This window comes from Rhineura floridana, chromosome 10 (genome assembly GCF_030035675.1).
Source record: "Rhineura floridana isolate rRhiFlo1 chromosome 10, rRhiFlo1.hap2, whole genome shotgun sequence".
Taxonomy (NCBI): domain Eukaryota; kingdom Metazoa; phylum Chordata; class Lepidosauria; order Squamata; family Rhineuridae; genus Rhineura; species Rhineura floridana.
In genome coordinates, this window is record NC_084489.1 from 40,859,206 (window position 1) to 40,876,299 (window position 17,094).

Below are 17,094 nucleotides of genomic sequence, written 5' to 3' on the forward strand. Positions count from 1 at the left end.
CTGTTATTGTCTGTGCATGTACGTGCACAAATGTACTAAGATGCTGTAAATTAAGGAATTTCTTTTGCTGAGTTTTCCTTCTTGGTTGCCATGCCAGACTAAAGAGGAGCGCGCTAGGTACTGAGAAGAGTCTTCTTAGAATCTGATTAGTCTCCTTTTACTCTGATTAGCTCCAATCTGCAGGAAAGGACACAGAAAATATAGGGAGCCTGCTCCCCAAAAAGGGGTCTAAGACCCCCTGGTACCCTGAATGCCTACTCCCCTGCTCACATGTAACACACATGACAACCCTTAATTCCTCCACAGAAATGTTGGCTTCCATGCAGGAATTTTGGAGCAGATGAAGAGTCCTTATGCAAAGAATAGGCATCCCCTGATAGGCACATTACATCTTAACCCATTGGGAAGCTTTAAAAAGTAATGAAGGAAAGGCAAAGGAAGGCACAAGGGTAGGTCGTCTTAGTTTGGATTAAATTGATGACCAAGACAGGGATGGGTGGATATAGCATTTTGATTGTGGGAAACATAGCAAAAGACTTTGTAATGGAATTTGAGCAATATATTAGATAAAATCAATGTATTTATTGATTGTAAAGAAAAAAAGGGAGAAATAGGCTTTAATTTCTTGGCAAAGAACCTGAAAAATTTTGCAGGGGTCTTCATATATTAAAATATCAAACATACTACACTTCTAAGGCATACTGGGAAACTGCAGTTTATAAAAGACAATATAACCTGTTGCTTTCAGCCAGAAGAAATATGCAAGCTGCCCAGAACCCCAACTTAACTTTCTGTTCCAAGTTGACAGAGTTGCAATAAATGGGGTGTACTGACTGAAATCATACAGATGTTTCAATGTAAAGCAAGATGCATTCATCTTACAGTTTATTCCATATTACTAAATCTATAATCATTTACATTTTCTCCTCACCCTAGCCTTTTGTGTAAATGTGTATGTACCTGCACAAGATAGAAAAATAAAAATGGAGAAAACTAATTTACACTTCCAACCCTTTAAAATAAACTTATCCAGCAATGCTTATAGACTCATCATAGTATATTAAGGTTGCAACCCCATACACATTAACCTGGGAGTAAATCCCATTGAACTCAATGGGGATTATTTCTGAATAAACAGTTATAAAATTCTACTGCTTTCCTATGCACACTTACCTGGAAGTAAGCCCCATTGAACTCAATGGGATTTACTTCAAAGTAGACATGTACAGAATTGTGCTGTATATGACATTTTTATTTCAATGGGACTGCCTTTGTCTAGAATCAGCATTAAGTCATGCAGACTTCACACAACCGGAAGGTCCTTTGCAATGCTGAAGATTTACTGAACAGCTTTCAGGAAAACATTTCAGTCAACATTCCAGTTCCATGACATTAGTAATTTAGTAATACTACCACTTAGCCCTTATGTAGCTTGCTTTCAAGTAATCAGAGCATTTCACTTACATTTCATCTAGTTGCATTTCTTGCAATAACCCTGGAAGGTGTATCATTATTTCCCCCTTTATAGCCTTAGGTCACTTAATAAGTTTGTGGCAGAGGAGAGATTCAAACCAGGAACTTTCAGATTCACACTCTTGCCAGCACACTGCACCAACTAGTTAGAAAATCATGTTCACACCAGTGCTGCAGACAAACAACAATTGTCTGTTGGGGTGAAAACATTAATACAGAAGGCTTCACCGTGAATTGACCGCATGACACTAGACCCTTAATAACATCTGCAGCTCCATGATAACAAAACAGGTATTAAAGTCACAAGATTATTGTTCTTCTTTACATCTAATCACCCTAAAGCCCACTAACCCAGGGGAAACATCTTTACCAAATAGGAGAGTTTGAACTATGGACCTTTTTCATATCACGAGCACCATTGTGAGGATGAAACTGGATGGAAAACAGCTGCTAGAGGGCAATCACCTATTGGCATGTTTTTAATACCTGCAAAATTTGTCAGAGGGGAAGAGGCAGGGCAAGGACTTTTATATTGTTTTGCTTCCTTTCTTCCTCCCTACTCCATCTCAATTTTTTTTTACAGAGGAGAGAAGGGGGGAAAGGAATAAAAAGAGTCCTTTCCCTGCTTTCTTCCATCCTGCAATTCCCAAATCCCTCCTGAACAACCTTTCCTTGGTCCCCAATGCAGCTGTTGAGGGGCAGGGATTTAGGTTCAGAGATAAAATGCAGGCCCTATGTGGGCAGAAAAGGAACAAAGAATTCCACATAACCAAGGGAATTCTCAGGCAGACGGTTAAGCAGCTAAACCATTGCTAATCAAAAGGAAGCAGATTTACACTGAAGAGTCAATACACTCACAGTTCATCGAATTACCTTTATGCATTCTCCAGTTGAGTAGAAAGATAGACCCATAAGTCTATGTTGCTTTATAAAAAAACAAAAAACAAAACTGGATTGACATAATTTTCTATAGTGGAATAAACGGTAGATGCAGGAAGTTATGTGGCTTGCTTCAGAACTTCCAGCATTATAAATGGTATCAATATACTATAAATTATTGTGCATATGGTACTACCTTCCTTGCCACAGCTTTCAAGCAGGTATATAGTTTATATCTAAAGTTTGCACCATTGCCAAACTCAAATTATGTTGTACTGAAGTTTTTATCAATTTGTCCCCTGTGTCAAAGTGAGGTTTTCAACTTGAAAGGCAGCATAACATAGTTAGTTACTGCAGAGAGGAAGCGGAATCAGAGAGGTATTGCTATGGCCTCTGGTTTTAGACTGAAATCATACAAATGTATCTTTGTGTTAGGATGCATTTGTAAAACAGCTTCTCACACTTCCAACTGAGTGCTTTGCCATGAAACCACAAAAGTTCAGGAAAGTTATCCAGGAAACAAAACAAAGTGATGTAGGAAAACTCCATCCCAACACCACACCATGTATTCTGCTGAGCAGAGAGGTGGGGACTTGTGTGGCCTGAAAACTCATGAGCATGTAGACTATAAGTCCTGATGTGCTGTTTGAGCCCATCTAATCCCCCAAAACAGTCCCACACAAACACATCCCTAGAGAGGAGAGCAATGGATATTTCAGTGCACATTACCTACTGCTCCTTTTGATACCAACAGAAGATTCTGCTCTCATGTATATCAAGTTTAAGGATACAGTACAGGAGGCAGAAGAAACAGAACTGTAACTGCAAGTTGTTCAACTAGCTGAGAGTGTGACACTGAAGTCTACTTAAATAAAGATATTGCTTGGTTTGGGAATTGTAGCATCCCTCTGACAGTTAATTTGCTTGTGTGATAATCTGCTGACAAGTTAATTTACTTGTGTGTGTGTAAAGAGAAATGCTAATTTGCTGACTGGTATTGTTTGTATAAAGCTGCGTTTGCAAAATAGCTATAGCTGGGAAAATCAGGTCTTGTTGCAATATGCAGCTGTGTTTGTAGAAAAAGGTATCAGATATAAGGGAAACATCCAAGGTTGAAATGAGCAAAACAAGTTGTGAATAACAACTCCAAATATGGAACTAGGAAGAGAGGGGAAGGTACCAGTGGGCATGGTTAAAGTGATGTATGGACAATGAAAGTGATGTAGTTATGATGATAATGATGCTAATGTAATTAACATAACAAAACTGATAAAAAGGCCAGCAATGCATAGTTTTGCCAGAACTGGCCTGGCCTCTTCTCCACGTGCACGTGTTAGCAATAAAGATACTCCTTCTCCATCATTGTTTTGTCGTTTCTGAGACTCTATTGGGTGAGTACTGGGAGCGAGCTCAAGCCATTAGGACCCCTAAAAGGGGCTAAGGCGTTTTGTTTGTAACAAGAGTATACTGGGTATGCCTACTATCCATTTGAAGCCACCAAGGGAAGTGATATCCAGAGAGGTTAGATGTGGATCACTTTTACAAGTACCTATTGTAATTTTCAAACCAGTGACATTGAAACTAAGTGGAACTAGGGAACTTCCAATTAACATGTTCAGCATGTTCAGAAGTAAGTTCCCTCAAATTCAGCAGGACTTGGCTTGCTAGGATTTCAGACTAAACTTAAATTCTTTGGACAAAAACTTTCAGCCAAAATGACACTTAGGAATAATCAGGAGTAACTAGTATAGGAAACTGTATATAACATCAAGCTTAAATGATGTTTTGGCTAATATGCTATAGCATATCCAAGAACATAAGTAAAATGTATTATCAGTTTCTCCATGAGGTGCCATTTTATACTTTCAAGTGAATAGAACAGCTATTATATTATATTGTAAGCTTACATATACACCTTCATTTTAATTAATTTCATATACACTTAGGTATTTTTCCACTGAATAACAGTTCAATGTAAAGCCCCAAACGTAGACATATATAAGACATTATAGTGAAGAATTAAACAATTCCTGGGTTGTTTTTCAGCAGAGGATGTTTCTCATTGTTTGCTGGGAAGAGGACAGCCTTGACATTGTTGAAGTAGACATTCAGTCCTTCGCTACCTGCCTCTTCTCCAGTTTTCCTTTCAATAGGTTTGTATTCTTTATATCTCCTGGAAGGAATTTTCAATATTAATTTGTTTTGTAACTTAAAGAGAGAGAGATCCAGGTGTGGTGCAGTGGTTAGAGTGACAGGCTAGGATAAAGGATGGAGAAATTCTGTTTGGAAATTCGCACTTCCCTAAACAACATGTGGACCAAAACACAGCTATCCTTCAAAATGTTCACATCTCCAAATGTTGTGATGCCATTCAACAAAAAAAATCATACATACAAAAAAAGCATATATTAAAGGAACATGGGCACAAAAATGCTTACATTGGTACAAATAACATACAAAATGCATTGTATTGCTTGCAAGAAGGTTATATTAGGAGAAATGTACACTAAAATGCAGAAGAATTTCCATAAAGACTAAAAAAGAAAAACACAAACTAATGCAGACATGTAACAACCCAAAAAGAAGATTGGAAAAACGGAGAAACTGAGAGAAACCAACACTGAGAAATTGGTCCACCCCTATGTAGGACCAGGGTGGTCCACCCCTATGTAGGACCAGGGAAATCCTGCTTCAAATCCCCACTCACACATGACACTCACTGGATAATCCTAGAAGAGTTTCAGCCCAGCCTATCTCCCAGGCCCTGTGTGAGAGTAAAAGGGGGAAGGGTTACTGAGGTGCTATCATTCTGTGTGGGTGGTATTGGTTGCCAGTTGGGTACTTGTGTTGGTTGTCAGTTGTAACGTGGAATGGTAGCTTCAGTAGCATGATAGCTTCAGTTGCATAACTCAGTGTGTTTATTCCAGGAAACTGACAAACCTGGGACTTAGGTCCACCACTCTGCCACTGTGTGCCATTCAGCTCCAAGGTATTGATGAAGCTAGAACTAATCGCAGCATAGGATTACCTAATATAATGCCAAAATAATGGTCTGTTAAAGGTGTTGCATTTTTTTTAGTGAACAAAGAAAGCCCTTAACATGTTAAATCGAAATATACCTCACTCTGTGTGTGTGTGTGTGTGTGTGTTGTTTTGTGGCCGGGCCTCAGTTGTCCGTACTCTACTGACCTTCCAGTTAGGTTACTGTAATGCACTCTACGTGGGACTGCCCTTGAAGACAGTCCACAGGCAGCACCTGATGCAGAATGCAGCTGCTAAGTTGGGAAGTGGGACAAGTTGATGTGACTGTGTGTCACCAGTCCAGAAAGCTCTGCACTGGCTCCAAGTGAGCTACCAAGCCCAATTCAAGGGCTAGCATACAAATCCTAAATGACTTGAGACCCAAGTACCTAAAAGATAACCCTCAATATCAGCTCGGGCAGGAAAGGCCTTGTTGGTGGTTCCTTCTGTGGCTGCTGCCTGGTTGACACTGATCCCTCCGAGAGGTGCTTCTGTCTCCCACATTACTACCTTTCAGATAAATTTAAAGACATTCCTGTGTACCCAGACATTTGATGGCTGAGAGATACTGGCCCTAGCAACCTTGAAATTAGTAACTGTGAGGGTATGTGATTACATTTAAATGTTTGTAGATGTTCTAAATGCTTTTAGATACTTTTTAATTGTTTTAAAGTGTTTTATTTTATTTTAAATTATATTGTTTGAACATTTTGATGTTTGTTGCCCTGGGGTCTTTACAAATTTTAATTAATGAATGAATTCTTTATTTGTTTGTTATTATTTTCATCTAAGTTCTGTTTGTAATCTGTTCCTAATTTCTTCCTCTTACTAGCATAAAGGCCAGCATCTCCATGGCATACTGAGTCTCAAGGCTACTATTGATTACACGTTTACATGTGTGTTTGAGTGTAATGTGATTAGGGCATGTGTTAACGGAAAGGAGAAACATGTATGACTCCCTGAGCTCCTTGAAGGAAGGGTGAGTGGAAATGGAATTAATAAATTAAAAATGGACTGTATAGGAATTTGAGGTCTGCTGGGACATCCTGACGTTATAGTTTTATACCCTGATTCTAAGGGCTCATCAATACTGTTGTGTAAAATTGCTGAAAATCCATCTTTTCCTTATTCTCTGTTGTCCCCTGGTGGTCCAAAAATGATCCTTCATACTTGGATTAACCTTTCCCCCCATCCATACTTGTAGACATGCCCTTTTTTGCTTACTTTGCTCTTTTGCTGTTGGCCTGCCTCTGCCCCCACCAGCCCTCCTTCCGCGAGTCCACAAAGTATGTTTGGCTTGTTTACAAACTCCTCTTCCCTCCTTCCTCCTCTCCCAGCACAGAGCTCACCATCACACACATTAGCAAAAATGGGGAAGGGGGAGATGAGGGAAGCCAGCCCCTTACATAATGCTCCCCATCTCATTGTGCTGAGGCTCAGGAAACAGAAGGGAAAGGAGGAGGGGCCAAGTGAGGGGAGCCAATGGGAGCCCAACAGATGCAGGAGGAATGGAAGGAGGTGGAGTTAGAACTACCCACATAGAAAACAGCAGGTGAAAGGAATGAGGCTCCCTCCTAAGCAATAGCTTGTATTATTATTATTATTATTATTATTATTATTATTATTATTATTTTAGGAAAGGTTTTTGGAGATGTTTTGTTTTAATGTGTTTTAAAGTTTGCTTTTATGATGTTTTAATGTTTTTAGTGCTTTTGCTTGCTGCCCTGGGCTCCTGCTGGGAGGAAGGGCGGGATATAAATCAAATAATAAATAAATAAATATTATTATTGCCTGCCCTTCAACAATAGGTCCCCGGGGGGTTACAAAATCTAAAACACAATATTAAAAATAATTAAAACATTTCAATCACAAAAATAGGGTGGGTTCTGAAAGCTTATATCTCAGGAGAAAAAGGCCTGTGTAAAGAGGTGCGTCTTTAGCATTTGCCAAAAACTGTATAGCAAAGGTGCCAGACGCACCTCTGTAGGGAGGAAATTCCACAATTAAGGGGCTGCCACAGAGAAGGCTCTCCTGGGCCACCATCCCTTGAACTTCTAAGGGTGACAAAACTCCCAAGAAGGCCTCCTCAGCAGATTTTTCTTTCTTTCTTTCTTTTTCTTTCTTTCTTTCTTTTTCTTTCTTTCTTTCTTTCTAATCTTAAAACGCAAGAGGGTCTATAGGAAAAGAGACTGAAAAGAGACGCTAAGATTTTTGGGACTTGAGTTGTTTAGGGCTTTAAATACAGTAGGGCCCCGCTTTCTGGCGCTTCGCTTCTCGGCACTTCGCTAGCTAATGCGGCGGTTTTGAATTGTATCCATGTTCCATATGTTTGGTGCTTGTTCCATTTTTGCGGCAGAAAATTGCCAGAATACAGAGAGATGCTGAGTGCACAAATTGATGGCGCCTGATGCCCTTCTTGGACTCAGCTACTGAGCACGTCGTCACAGCTTGGAAACGTTCCTTTTTTAAACGATAGTTGGGCTGATGGGAGTTGTAGTTCAAAAAAGGAACTTTTCCAAGCTCTGACAACACGCTCAGCAGCTGAATCCGAGAAGGGCGTCCAGCGCCATTTTATTGTCGAGGGAGGCGGCAGAGGGCGAGACTTCTTAAAGAGGAGACACACCACTGCCTCCTTCATGGGGATGGCACTTTACCCTCATCCAGTGAAAAATTAATCACTCCCTGGACCCACCTACTCAAACCCTCACAGCTAGATCTAAGAAGCCAAGATGGGCAAGGGTCAAGGGGGCAGGTGGTCGGCTGCACTTCTTCAAGCAGCTTGTCCACATCCTCAGGTAATAATTGAAACTGATCTAGTACAGATGCACTTGCCAGTACTCTGGTGCTCTTTCTCTCCTTTTTGAAGTATACCTGGTACAAGAAAATCCGGATTAAAGGTGGGGAAAATGTGGGAAGGCAGTGATTGGAGGAGAACATCATATGGACGAGGGTGAATTAACGGAGACACAAGGGGCTTACATTACAGATTCAACGGAAGTATGGATGAGCCCTAAATTAGCTCCAGTGCTCAGCAGGCACTTAGGCATTGAGAAACCTCCTGGATCCCACCCACTTGGCAGCCCTGCTTTAATCTTAATCCAATAATATTACCAGGCCCAGTACAAGTGGAATAAGCATATTGTCCTTACAAGTCCATTTGCTCAGCGGATCAGTTGTTCCCAGTAGCATATCGGGGGTGGGGGGAAGGTACAAGTGAAGCTGACAAGTAATAGCCATGTTTAAACCCTCCTTTCATCAGAAGATTTGCTCTTGTAGGCTGCCATCTTTACCATCAGCCAGCCCCTAAATCCATCTGCTGTTCCTTCTGCCCCTTCTTTCTGGAGAGAAGAGTCTGCTGGAGTCAAGAAGGTATTACACACATTTCAACATATCCCTAATAATCCCTTTTTGCATTTTAGTTGTAAACTGTTTGGGGATCCAGTCTTGGCTGTAAAACAGAGTACAATTAATACATAAAATAAAGTCATTATTCTTGCAGAAATCTCGTTCCAAGGTAACTAGGAATCTGCATTGTTTATGCTTGCATGTTTATTGTGAATGTTTAAAATTGTGAAGGTTTTGCCAGTCATAAAATAAACTGACACTGTTTTTAATGTCTGGGCTGAGCAACTTACTTGTAAAGGAAGAAAATCACGACAACAGCAAACACCACCAAGAAACCACAGGTGATCAGAACTCCTTCTGCAGTCCTTGAAAATGGCCCTGCAACTTGAATGAAAAGTTACAGATATAAGAATTATGGACATGCCCATATGCTACTTTCAGAGATCAGGAACGCTCTTACAGCAGCCTTCACCAACCTGGTGCCCTCCAGATGTTTTGGACTATAACTCCTATCTCTCCAGTCAGCATGGCTGTACTGGCAGGGGCTGATGGGATTTGTAGATCAAAACATCTGGAGGGCACCAGGTTGGTAAAAGCTGTCATACAGTGTTTAAGATCTCCACAGTCTACATGTGCTTGATGCTCCAGCCAAAACTGAACATCAATACAGCTGATGGAAACCAGAGCTTGGAAAAGTTACTTTTTTGAACTACAACTCCCATCAGCCCCAGCCAGCATGGCCACTGGATTGGGCTGATGGGAGTTGTAGTTCAAAAAAGTAACTTTTCCAAGCTCTGAAAACTGCTGGAGTCACAACACACATACGTTGGTGGAATAGAGAAATGGTGCCTGCCTTGTTTCAGGCAAGCCCAAGAAATTCTGCACCCCCACCTCCCAAAATCAAGGTACCCTAATCCAGCCAAGTTATTTTGGGGCCAAGGCAGAAGATCCTGCAAGCACCTCTTTCCCTCCCCAACAATATAAATACAACAATAATAACACATTAAATAACTAACCATTTCCTGATCTTTCATGGTATGCACAATCAGCTGCCTAAGGTGGCCAACCTCACTCTGCCTAAAGTTAGAGCCGGCCCTGTGTGTGATGGCTTTTGAAGCACACTTCCTACATTTACACCTGTATGCCCAACAGTCTGTGTAGCAGTTTTACAGGGAAGCCCTTATTTTAGAAGTACTCTGGACAATTATGGATGGGTAGGAATGGACAGGCATAGAGCACTGGGGGTGCAATGGGGGATAAATAGTTCATCTACATTCATCACTGAACTTTGGGCTACTTTATTTATTTACTTCACTTAGATCCTGAGTTTCCATCTTTAATGGGTTCTCAAGGCAGTTGGAAGCCACTCAAAAGGTCTTCCCCACAGAAACACCACACAATGAGCCTAAAAGCCTCTTGCTCCATGCTTCCACTCCAGATAGATAATCTACCTACCTACCTACCTACTCTATCTATCCTCCCACCTTTCCTTCCAGAAGGAGCCCAGGGCACAGGCAGCATCTCCACATCAGCAATCACCAGGAAGGGATGGCTCTGGTGCAAGGTCACATGTCTGGGCTGACACAGGAGTAAGAAACTTTCACATGTTATGGCAGCTGTGAGGAACCTTTGACCCTCCAGATGTTGCTGAACTACAACTTCCAACATGCCTGGCCATTGGCCATGGTACCTGGGGCTGATGGGAGTTGTAGTTCAGCAACATCTGGAGGGCCAAAGATTCCCCACACCTGTGTTATGCCCCAGCATGGATGCATTTTTCCCTCTGCTTTGGCTAACAACAACCACAACATATTTTTGCATGATGTAATTGGAACAATCACCCAGAAACTACCGCAGCAGAGTGGCAATTCAGAATGGGCAGAGCAATCCAAACCCAAAAAATGGAAATGCACTGCCTTCAAGTAGATCCCAACTTATGGCGACTCTATGAATAGGGTTTTCATGGTAAGTGGTATTCAGAGGGGGTTTGACCATTTCCTTCCTCTGAGGATGAGAGGTAGTGACTGGCCCAAGGTCACCCAGTGTGCTTCATGGCTGTGTGGGGATTCAAACCCTGGTCTCCCAGGTCATACTAACCACTACACCACACTGGCTCTCCCAAACCCAAAGAAAGAACCCAAATTAAAAAGGCATGCTTGAGTTCATGGACTGTGTCTCAAGTTTTCATGGCATGTTAACAAAGAATTGTTCTGGTGGTGAAATCAGAAAGATCACAGTTGCTAAACTGAGAATCTGTGAAAGTGACTCATGCCTATATAGACAGAAAGAGAAATCCCTTCAAAATGCTAAGCTGGCTGCTGCAATGGGAGATGCCAGGCTAAAATAAGTTCTATTCAAGGTGTTGTGTATGAGCTCACATAAAGGGCAGCTTTTAACATTATTATTATTATCATCATCATCATCATTTATTAAATTTATACCCCACCTTATGGCCAAAAGGCCCTCAAGGCGGCTTACAAAAAAAACATGAATATAACAATACATCAATAGAACATAATACATCAATAAAATAATATAATTCTCAAAATTAAATAACAAATAACATTATTAAAAGCAAGTTATTGAGCAAGTGTTACTTTAAATACTTAATAATGGTAATAATGGTAAGATGATGGCAAAGTTGATGCTACACGGTTGCACCAAGGGCATTACTGCTACTAATCTGACACTCCCATGCAGTTCTGACTTTGCCATTGTCCAGCCCCATCCAGGTAAGCAGCAGCTATGCCAGTGTTGGGAGGGCAGCGCCGCCCTACCACATGCACCAGGAGATGCTGGCTGCAGATGAATGCAGATGTTCAGTCAGGGCTTACCTCCAATGATGGATACCAGAGTACTTGTGAGAGCCAGGCTTGTTGCATCACCCAGTGTAATATTTACACAATAGGTACCAGATTCATTGAAGGCTCTTCTTATGGTCAGCAGGCACTCATCAGTGATGTCAACAGGGTCACATGCCTCGCTCTGTAAGACCTGGCATGCGGGGTCAGCAATTATTGTGCAGGCATCTGTAGGAAGACTAGGGGGTGGAAGGAGAAAAGAACACAGAGCAAATAATGGATTTTTAATCTGTTTTCATTTTGTAGAAGTCAATGCATTTATTTACCTATAACATTTCTATTCCACTTTTCCATAAAACTATGCTCAAATTGATTTATTTTTAAAGATTAAAGATATATTTAAAAACAACACAATATAAAAAGCAGTAAAGTGCAGAAATTAGCAACCAAATGTGGATATCACCAAAAGACTGGCAAAACTCAAGAGTAATAGCAAGGAGCATTATTCACCAAAGGCTAACAGAAAACCAAGGTCTTCCATGCCATCAAACAGTATTCAAGGCTCAAAATTATTATGAGAACTGGAGTTCTCAGAATTGATGCAAGCACCTACCTCCCTTGACAGGTTACCACAAAATCAACCATGGAGTTTTCAGCCTGAGCAGCTGCCACCTGGACACTTGTCATTTGGATAATGTTTATCCCAAGGATCCCCTCTGGCATAAGAAAGCAATTGGCAAAACATCAGAATTTCTGAGACAGAACTTTGACAGCAAAAATATCCCAGGTGAAAGTGTAGCAAATGCATTTAGAATGATCTTAACTGGATCTGAAGACTGCTTGCAAGAGAACTCATCCCAATTTCTCTCTCAAAAGAGGTCCCAAGGTGGGTTATAACAATTTTAAAACACATAATTAAAACAGTTAAAAACAACCTAAACAACATTACAGAAAATAGGGTGGGTCCTAAAAATATACATCTCAGGTGTTGAAGGCCAGAGTAAAGAGGTGTGTCTTCAGCATTTGCCGAAAGTTGTACAATGAAGTTGCCAGACACACCTTGGTTGGGAGGGAGTTCCACAGCTTAGGGGCTGCCACAAAAAAATGCCCTCTCCCAGGCCACCCCCCTCCAAATTTCTGATGGTGGCGGAAGTACCAAAAGGGCCCCCTCTGCTGATCTCAACACCCAAGAGGGTCCTTAGGGAAGGAGATAGTTTTTCATGATGAGGCAACAGCATTGGAGGGATGTTGGGACAGAAGATGTGTATAGAAGACACGCGGGCAAGGTCGTGAGACTTAACAAACCATTTCCTAACCAAGAGGATATGTTAACTGGCGAGCCTGTTTAGTATAATGTTTGACAAACATTGCTTCTCTAGGTTGGATCCAAAGATTCCCCTCTATGAATGGAAGCCGCATTGCTGTCTGACGGAAAGAGTCTTCCTCTGATAAAAGGAGTCCTCCTGTTGGAAAAAGCCTCCATCTGTTTACAGATGGGAACCTTTGGATCAAAGCCATAATAACTGTTGTATGTAAGCTGGCCTGAAAAAAAAAAAGGAGTTAAAGTTGCCAACAGTGGAGGCTGATCCATTTGAACAAAAGAGGGACTGCCTCACCAGCCTCAGTCTGCCCTCAGCTACACCTCACCTTACTGCTTTCTTTCTTACATCCAGTCCAGGAGGCGGTCCTGGTTGTCCTCCTCCTCCTTTATTTTAATGTTGCTCTTGTAGAACTCAGCAGGGAGGAGGATGGGGACAAGACTGGCATTAGTTGGCTCTGCCTGTCATTGGTTCTGGCTCCACCTACTGCTGAGCTCTCTGCCTTCCGCCCCACCTGTCCCAATGGATAGCAGCCATCACTGGCTGCCAACTAGGCAATTGTCCCTTTATTCTTCTGAAATTGTCTCCTGAGCAAATTGAAACAGCAGCACACTGCAAGAGCAGCTCCACAGAAGCCATTTTAAAGACATAGGTTGACATGAATTCCCTTTAGTACCTATCAAAGCACATCATTTCCTTATTGATATAGATGCATACCTGCAATGAACAGTGACGCTTTATAAAGTCCAGATCGAGTAATATAGCATCCTTCAGCAGGAGGCTGTCCTGTCGACTGCTCTATTAAACTATCGAAGCTGGGAGTTATATTAGAAGGTAGCTGGGTAGTTACTGAAGCCGGGAAAAAAGAAACAAGTTAAAGTATTTGCATGTTTAGCAAAATATTTTAAACGTAACAGACAGGATCTATCTGGAATGTCTCCTAGTCTTGCACTCTTCCTCAGCTCCCATAAATTCCAGTGGGATTTGTGCAGGAAAATGTCCTAGGAGTTTATGCCCGTTATGTGTTATGATTCAAATTTCAACTGGATTCACCCAATTAAGCAAAAGAAGGTCAAAAGTGTACACCTGTTTTGTTTGGTTCTGGGACTGGATGGCAAAGTTAGCCTCTTTTACATTTTATTGTATGGAAAGCGTTTGCCCAATCTAGAAAGATCATGTGTATAACAAAATCTCTGTAGCTACTGTTGCACAAAGCCAAATGGGGCTGGGTTATCTTTTCAGACTTCACAGACTTCAAGAAATAATTTTCTTGTACCTACCTTATTAAAAAGTGCCACCTTAATACTTTTATGAAACTGAAATGCCAAAGGCCTACTCTAACTATCCCCTTCAAATACAGCTGTAGGAAAGGTAGTAGAAGTCATACATGACATATGTGGATATGTACGCAGCAGTTCTTTGTTAATATGTTACTTGGTATTACAAAATATTGCCTGTGAACTATTCCATATAATTAGCCCACTGGTTTATTTTGGGCTTAGCATGAAGCCAATGGCCTCTTACCTGGGAGGGGAGTAGGTAGTGGTGGAAGAGGTGTAGGTGGCCCACAAGGGACAGGTATAAGAGCCTGGATGGACAAGTTAAAGGTGAAATTTCCCAGGAGCGTATACGTGTGCATTGCAACAGAACTGTTGGAATCAAATAAGCCGCTGCCGTCTCCAAAATTCCAGCTGTAGGAAATAACAGAGCGGTTCAGATAGTGGCTGGGATCATGAATGTGGACATCAAATGTAATAGGGATATCCTTGATGAAAATATGGTCCAAAGCATTGCGGTCATTCTTCTGGGACAGGTTCACATAGAAAGGGATTGTATCTGCATATAAAATGAAGCCAAGCAAAAGGATGAGAATCAGGCTAAACCCAAGATAGATAACCACCACATATTTGAGATAATCTTTATTGCTCAGAACCATAGGCCACCACAGTTCAGTACATACAGAAATACAAAATACAAAAAATACAAATAAAAATATAAGTCAATTTAACCTATTTCTTAAGCATATTTCATCAAACAACATAGAACATACAGAAAGTAACAGCAGTAATATTAAAATAAAACTTCCTCTCCTGAACAAAAGACACACAGATACCACCACAAATGGAAATGCATATTATCATCTGACAATCCCATTGAATTGTGTCACCAGAAACATCCTCTCCTCATGTTTAAACAAATAAATAAATGAAATGAAAACCAGTGAAGATCTCTGAGCAGAAGTGCCATGTGCTGACAGAACCTCACTCCTGTCAGCAGCTGTGCTGCAGCATTCTGTACTAACTGCAGCTTCAAGAATCTAGATCAAGCACAAGGAAAGCCCCACAAAGAGTGCACTGCAGTAGTCCAACCTTGAAGTCACCAATGCCTGAACTACTTTAGATGTTCTTTCAGCTATGTGGGATCTATGAGCAACCGTCACCCAGCTGGGAGAATATTTAAACTACCCATCCAGGGGAAGAGGGATGATTGTGTGGGTCTTTCCTCTGGAAGCATCAGCCTCCTTCCTAACATGGTGCCCATTCTGTATGAAAAACCCACATCATCATCCCTCTCACCCACAAAAGATGAGAGAGAAATTTGTTCTGTTCACATTTTAAGGCAAGCCTACCTAATTTGCACTTCCAGAACCGTTAGTAAACTGAAACAGAGTTGTCCTGCAGTTCACAGTTCTCCAAATTTTGTAATGCAGTTCTTCAACCAAAAGGTGTCCACCAAAAAATTTGGGAAAGTAATGCACAAAACTACATTATATTAGGGGGAAGTAGATTAGGCAAAATTGCATACAAAAATGTGCATGTCTAGAGATATGCACACAAAAATGCATATAGGTTTTCATGTAGTATTTTTTAGTACAAACTTGCAAACTGATGCAGAAATGGGGCAAATTGAACTTTAGGTGAGAAAAATGAGAAACTGAAGGAAACAGGAATTGACAGATTCATCCATGCCTTTCTCCCACACGGCTGGGTCATTTAAACAATCTCCTAGGTGTGCAGAAGCTGCTTATGGTCATGCAATTAGGACATCCATTTTAACAGGCATCTCAGTAGCTGCTATACCCATATTATCCATCAAATTTAAGCAGTCCAGATTTGCTAAGTTATTATTTATTTAACCTACACACACTCACCTGTTATTATATAAACAACATTTGCTGTAGTTACTGGAAAATACGATTGATAACTTCTCCTGTAAACTGACACTTCCATAATTTGTTTGCCAGGAGTTATATATGTTGTGTTGATGGACACGCTAGCTGAAGAATCTCCTATCTTTTGATAATACTGGCCTGCAAATAGGGAAAATGTGAAAAAGAGGATATTGCTGTGGAACTGGTCAGTCTTGCCCTTTTTATGAACACAGGTGCCCATTTAATTCAAGTGGATGAACACTCACCTTTTATCAAAAGTACACACAGATTAGTAAAGAAATAAAACTTTTTGAAAACACTTCTAAAAGGCATTGCATAATTATCCAATCCTTCTTTTACAGAGGTCAGAGATATGTAGTCCTGCCATTTTATCTCCACAATCCTGTGGGGTAAGTTAGGTTGCGAGACGGTGAATAGTTCAAGGACACTCATTTAAGTTGATGACTGAGAAGGGATTTGGACCCACGTTCCCCCAGTCCAAGACCAACACTCTACCCATCTGCACTTTTATAAGGCAGCTCAACACAGTCTCACAGTGACAGTACAAACCTGAATTTAGCAATGCTGCCTTTGACTTTTAACAGGCACAAAGCATGTGCTCCACCACTAAACAATGGTCCCTTCTCTTTGTTTTCTGTTGCACAATCATTGCTCATATTATGGATGGCATAAGAAGGCACATCACATATTGTCCCTTGCCAGCAAGAACAGAGCATACAGGAAACTCCTGACTCCACCCAAATACAGCTTATTTCCAGCGCCATGAAGTGGCACCGTATGATGACACTCTCCACTCAGCTGGTAAACCAGCGCTCTGCATTCTGCTTCGCTTAAAGGTTTGTATTAAAAAGGGTTCAATGTCTTATTCTTTATTATCATTTAATAAACTTCTAGACCACCGTATAAATGTCTTTCCAAGGCAGCTTACATAATATGATAAATGCATTTTAAAACTAAACATCAGAAGTTCAATTTTTTAAAAAAACTTCCAAGCCAGCAATCCTACCTAAATTATAAAACCCTCACTCAGAGTCATTAAGAACACACAACACCAAAACATTTTCTAAATACAAGCATATATAAT

The 17,094-nt window shown here is 40.9% G+C and overlaps 1 protein-coding gene across 3 annotated transcripts in view; it reads right to left on the reverse strand.

The window, feature by feature from the left end:
* Positions 1 to 622: 622 nt before the first annotated feature.
* GPNMB (glycoprotein nmb) overlaps positions 623 to 17,094 on the reverse strand; it is a 28,377-nt gene continuing 11,905 nt past the window's right edge. Inside the window, exons 5-12 of one of the 3 annotated variants that reach the window (XR_009758154.1) lie at positions 15,990 to 16,148; positions 14,363 to 14,674; positions 13,556 to 13,687; positions 12,133 to 12,235; positions 11,553 to 11,758; positions 9,009 to 9,102; positions 6,598 to 8,821; positions 4,437 to 4,525 (exon numbers count right to left, since the gene is read on the reverse strand). Coding sequence is in view for 2 of the 3 variants with exons in the window: in XM_061586954.1 (XP_061442938.1) it covers positions 4,372 to 4,525; positions 9,009 to 9,102; positions 11,553 to 11,758; positions 12,133 to 12,235; positions 13,556 to 13,687; positions 14,363 to 14,674; positions 15,990 to 16,148 (1,160 nt within the window). In the remaining variant the exon portion in view is untranslated. Of the gene's footprint in view, positions 4,526 to 5,016; positions 5,117 to 6,597; positions 8,822 to 9,008; positions 9,103 to 11,552; positions 11,759 to 12,132; positions 12,236 to 13,555; positions 13,688 to 14,362; positions 14,675 to 15,989; positions 16,149 to 17,094 lie in introns of those variants that run through there. The other 2 variants (XM_061586954.1, XM_061586955.1) reach the window with 2 other exon arrangements.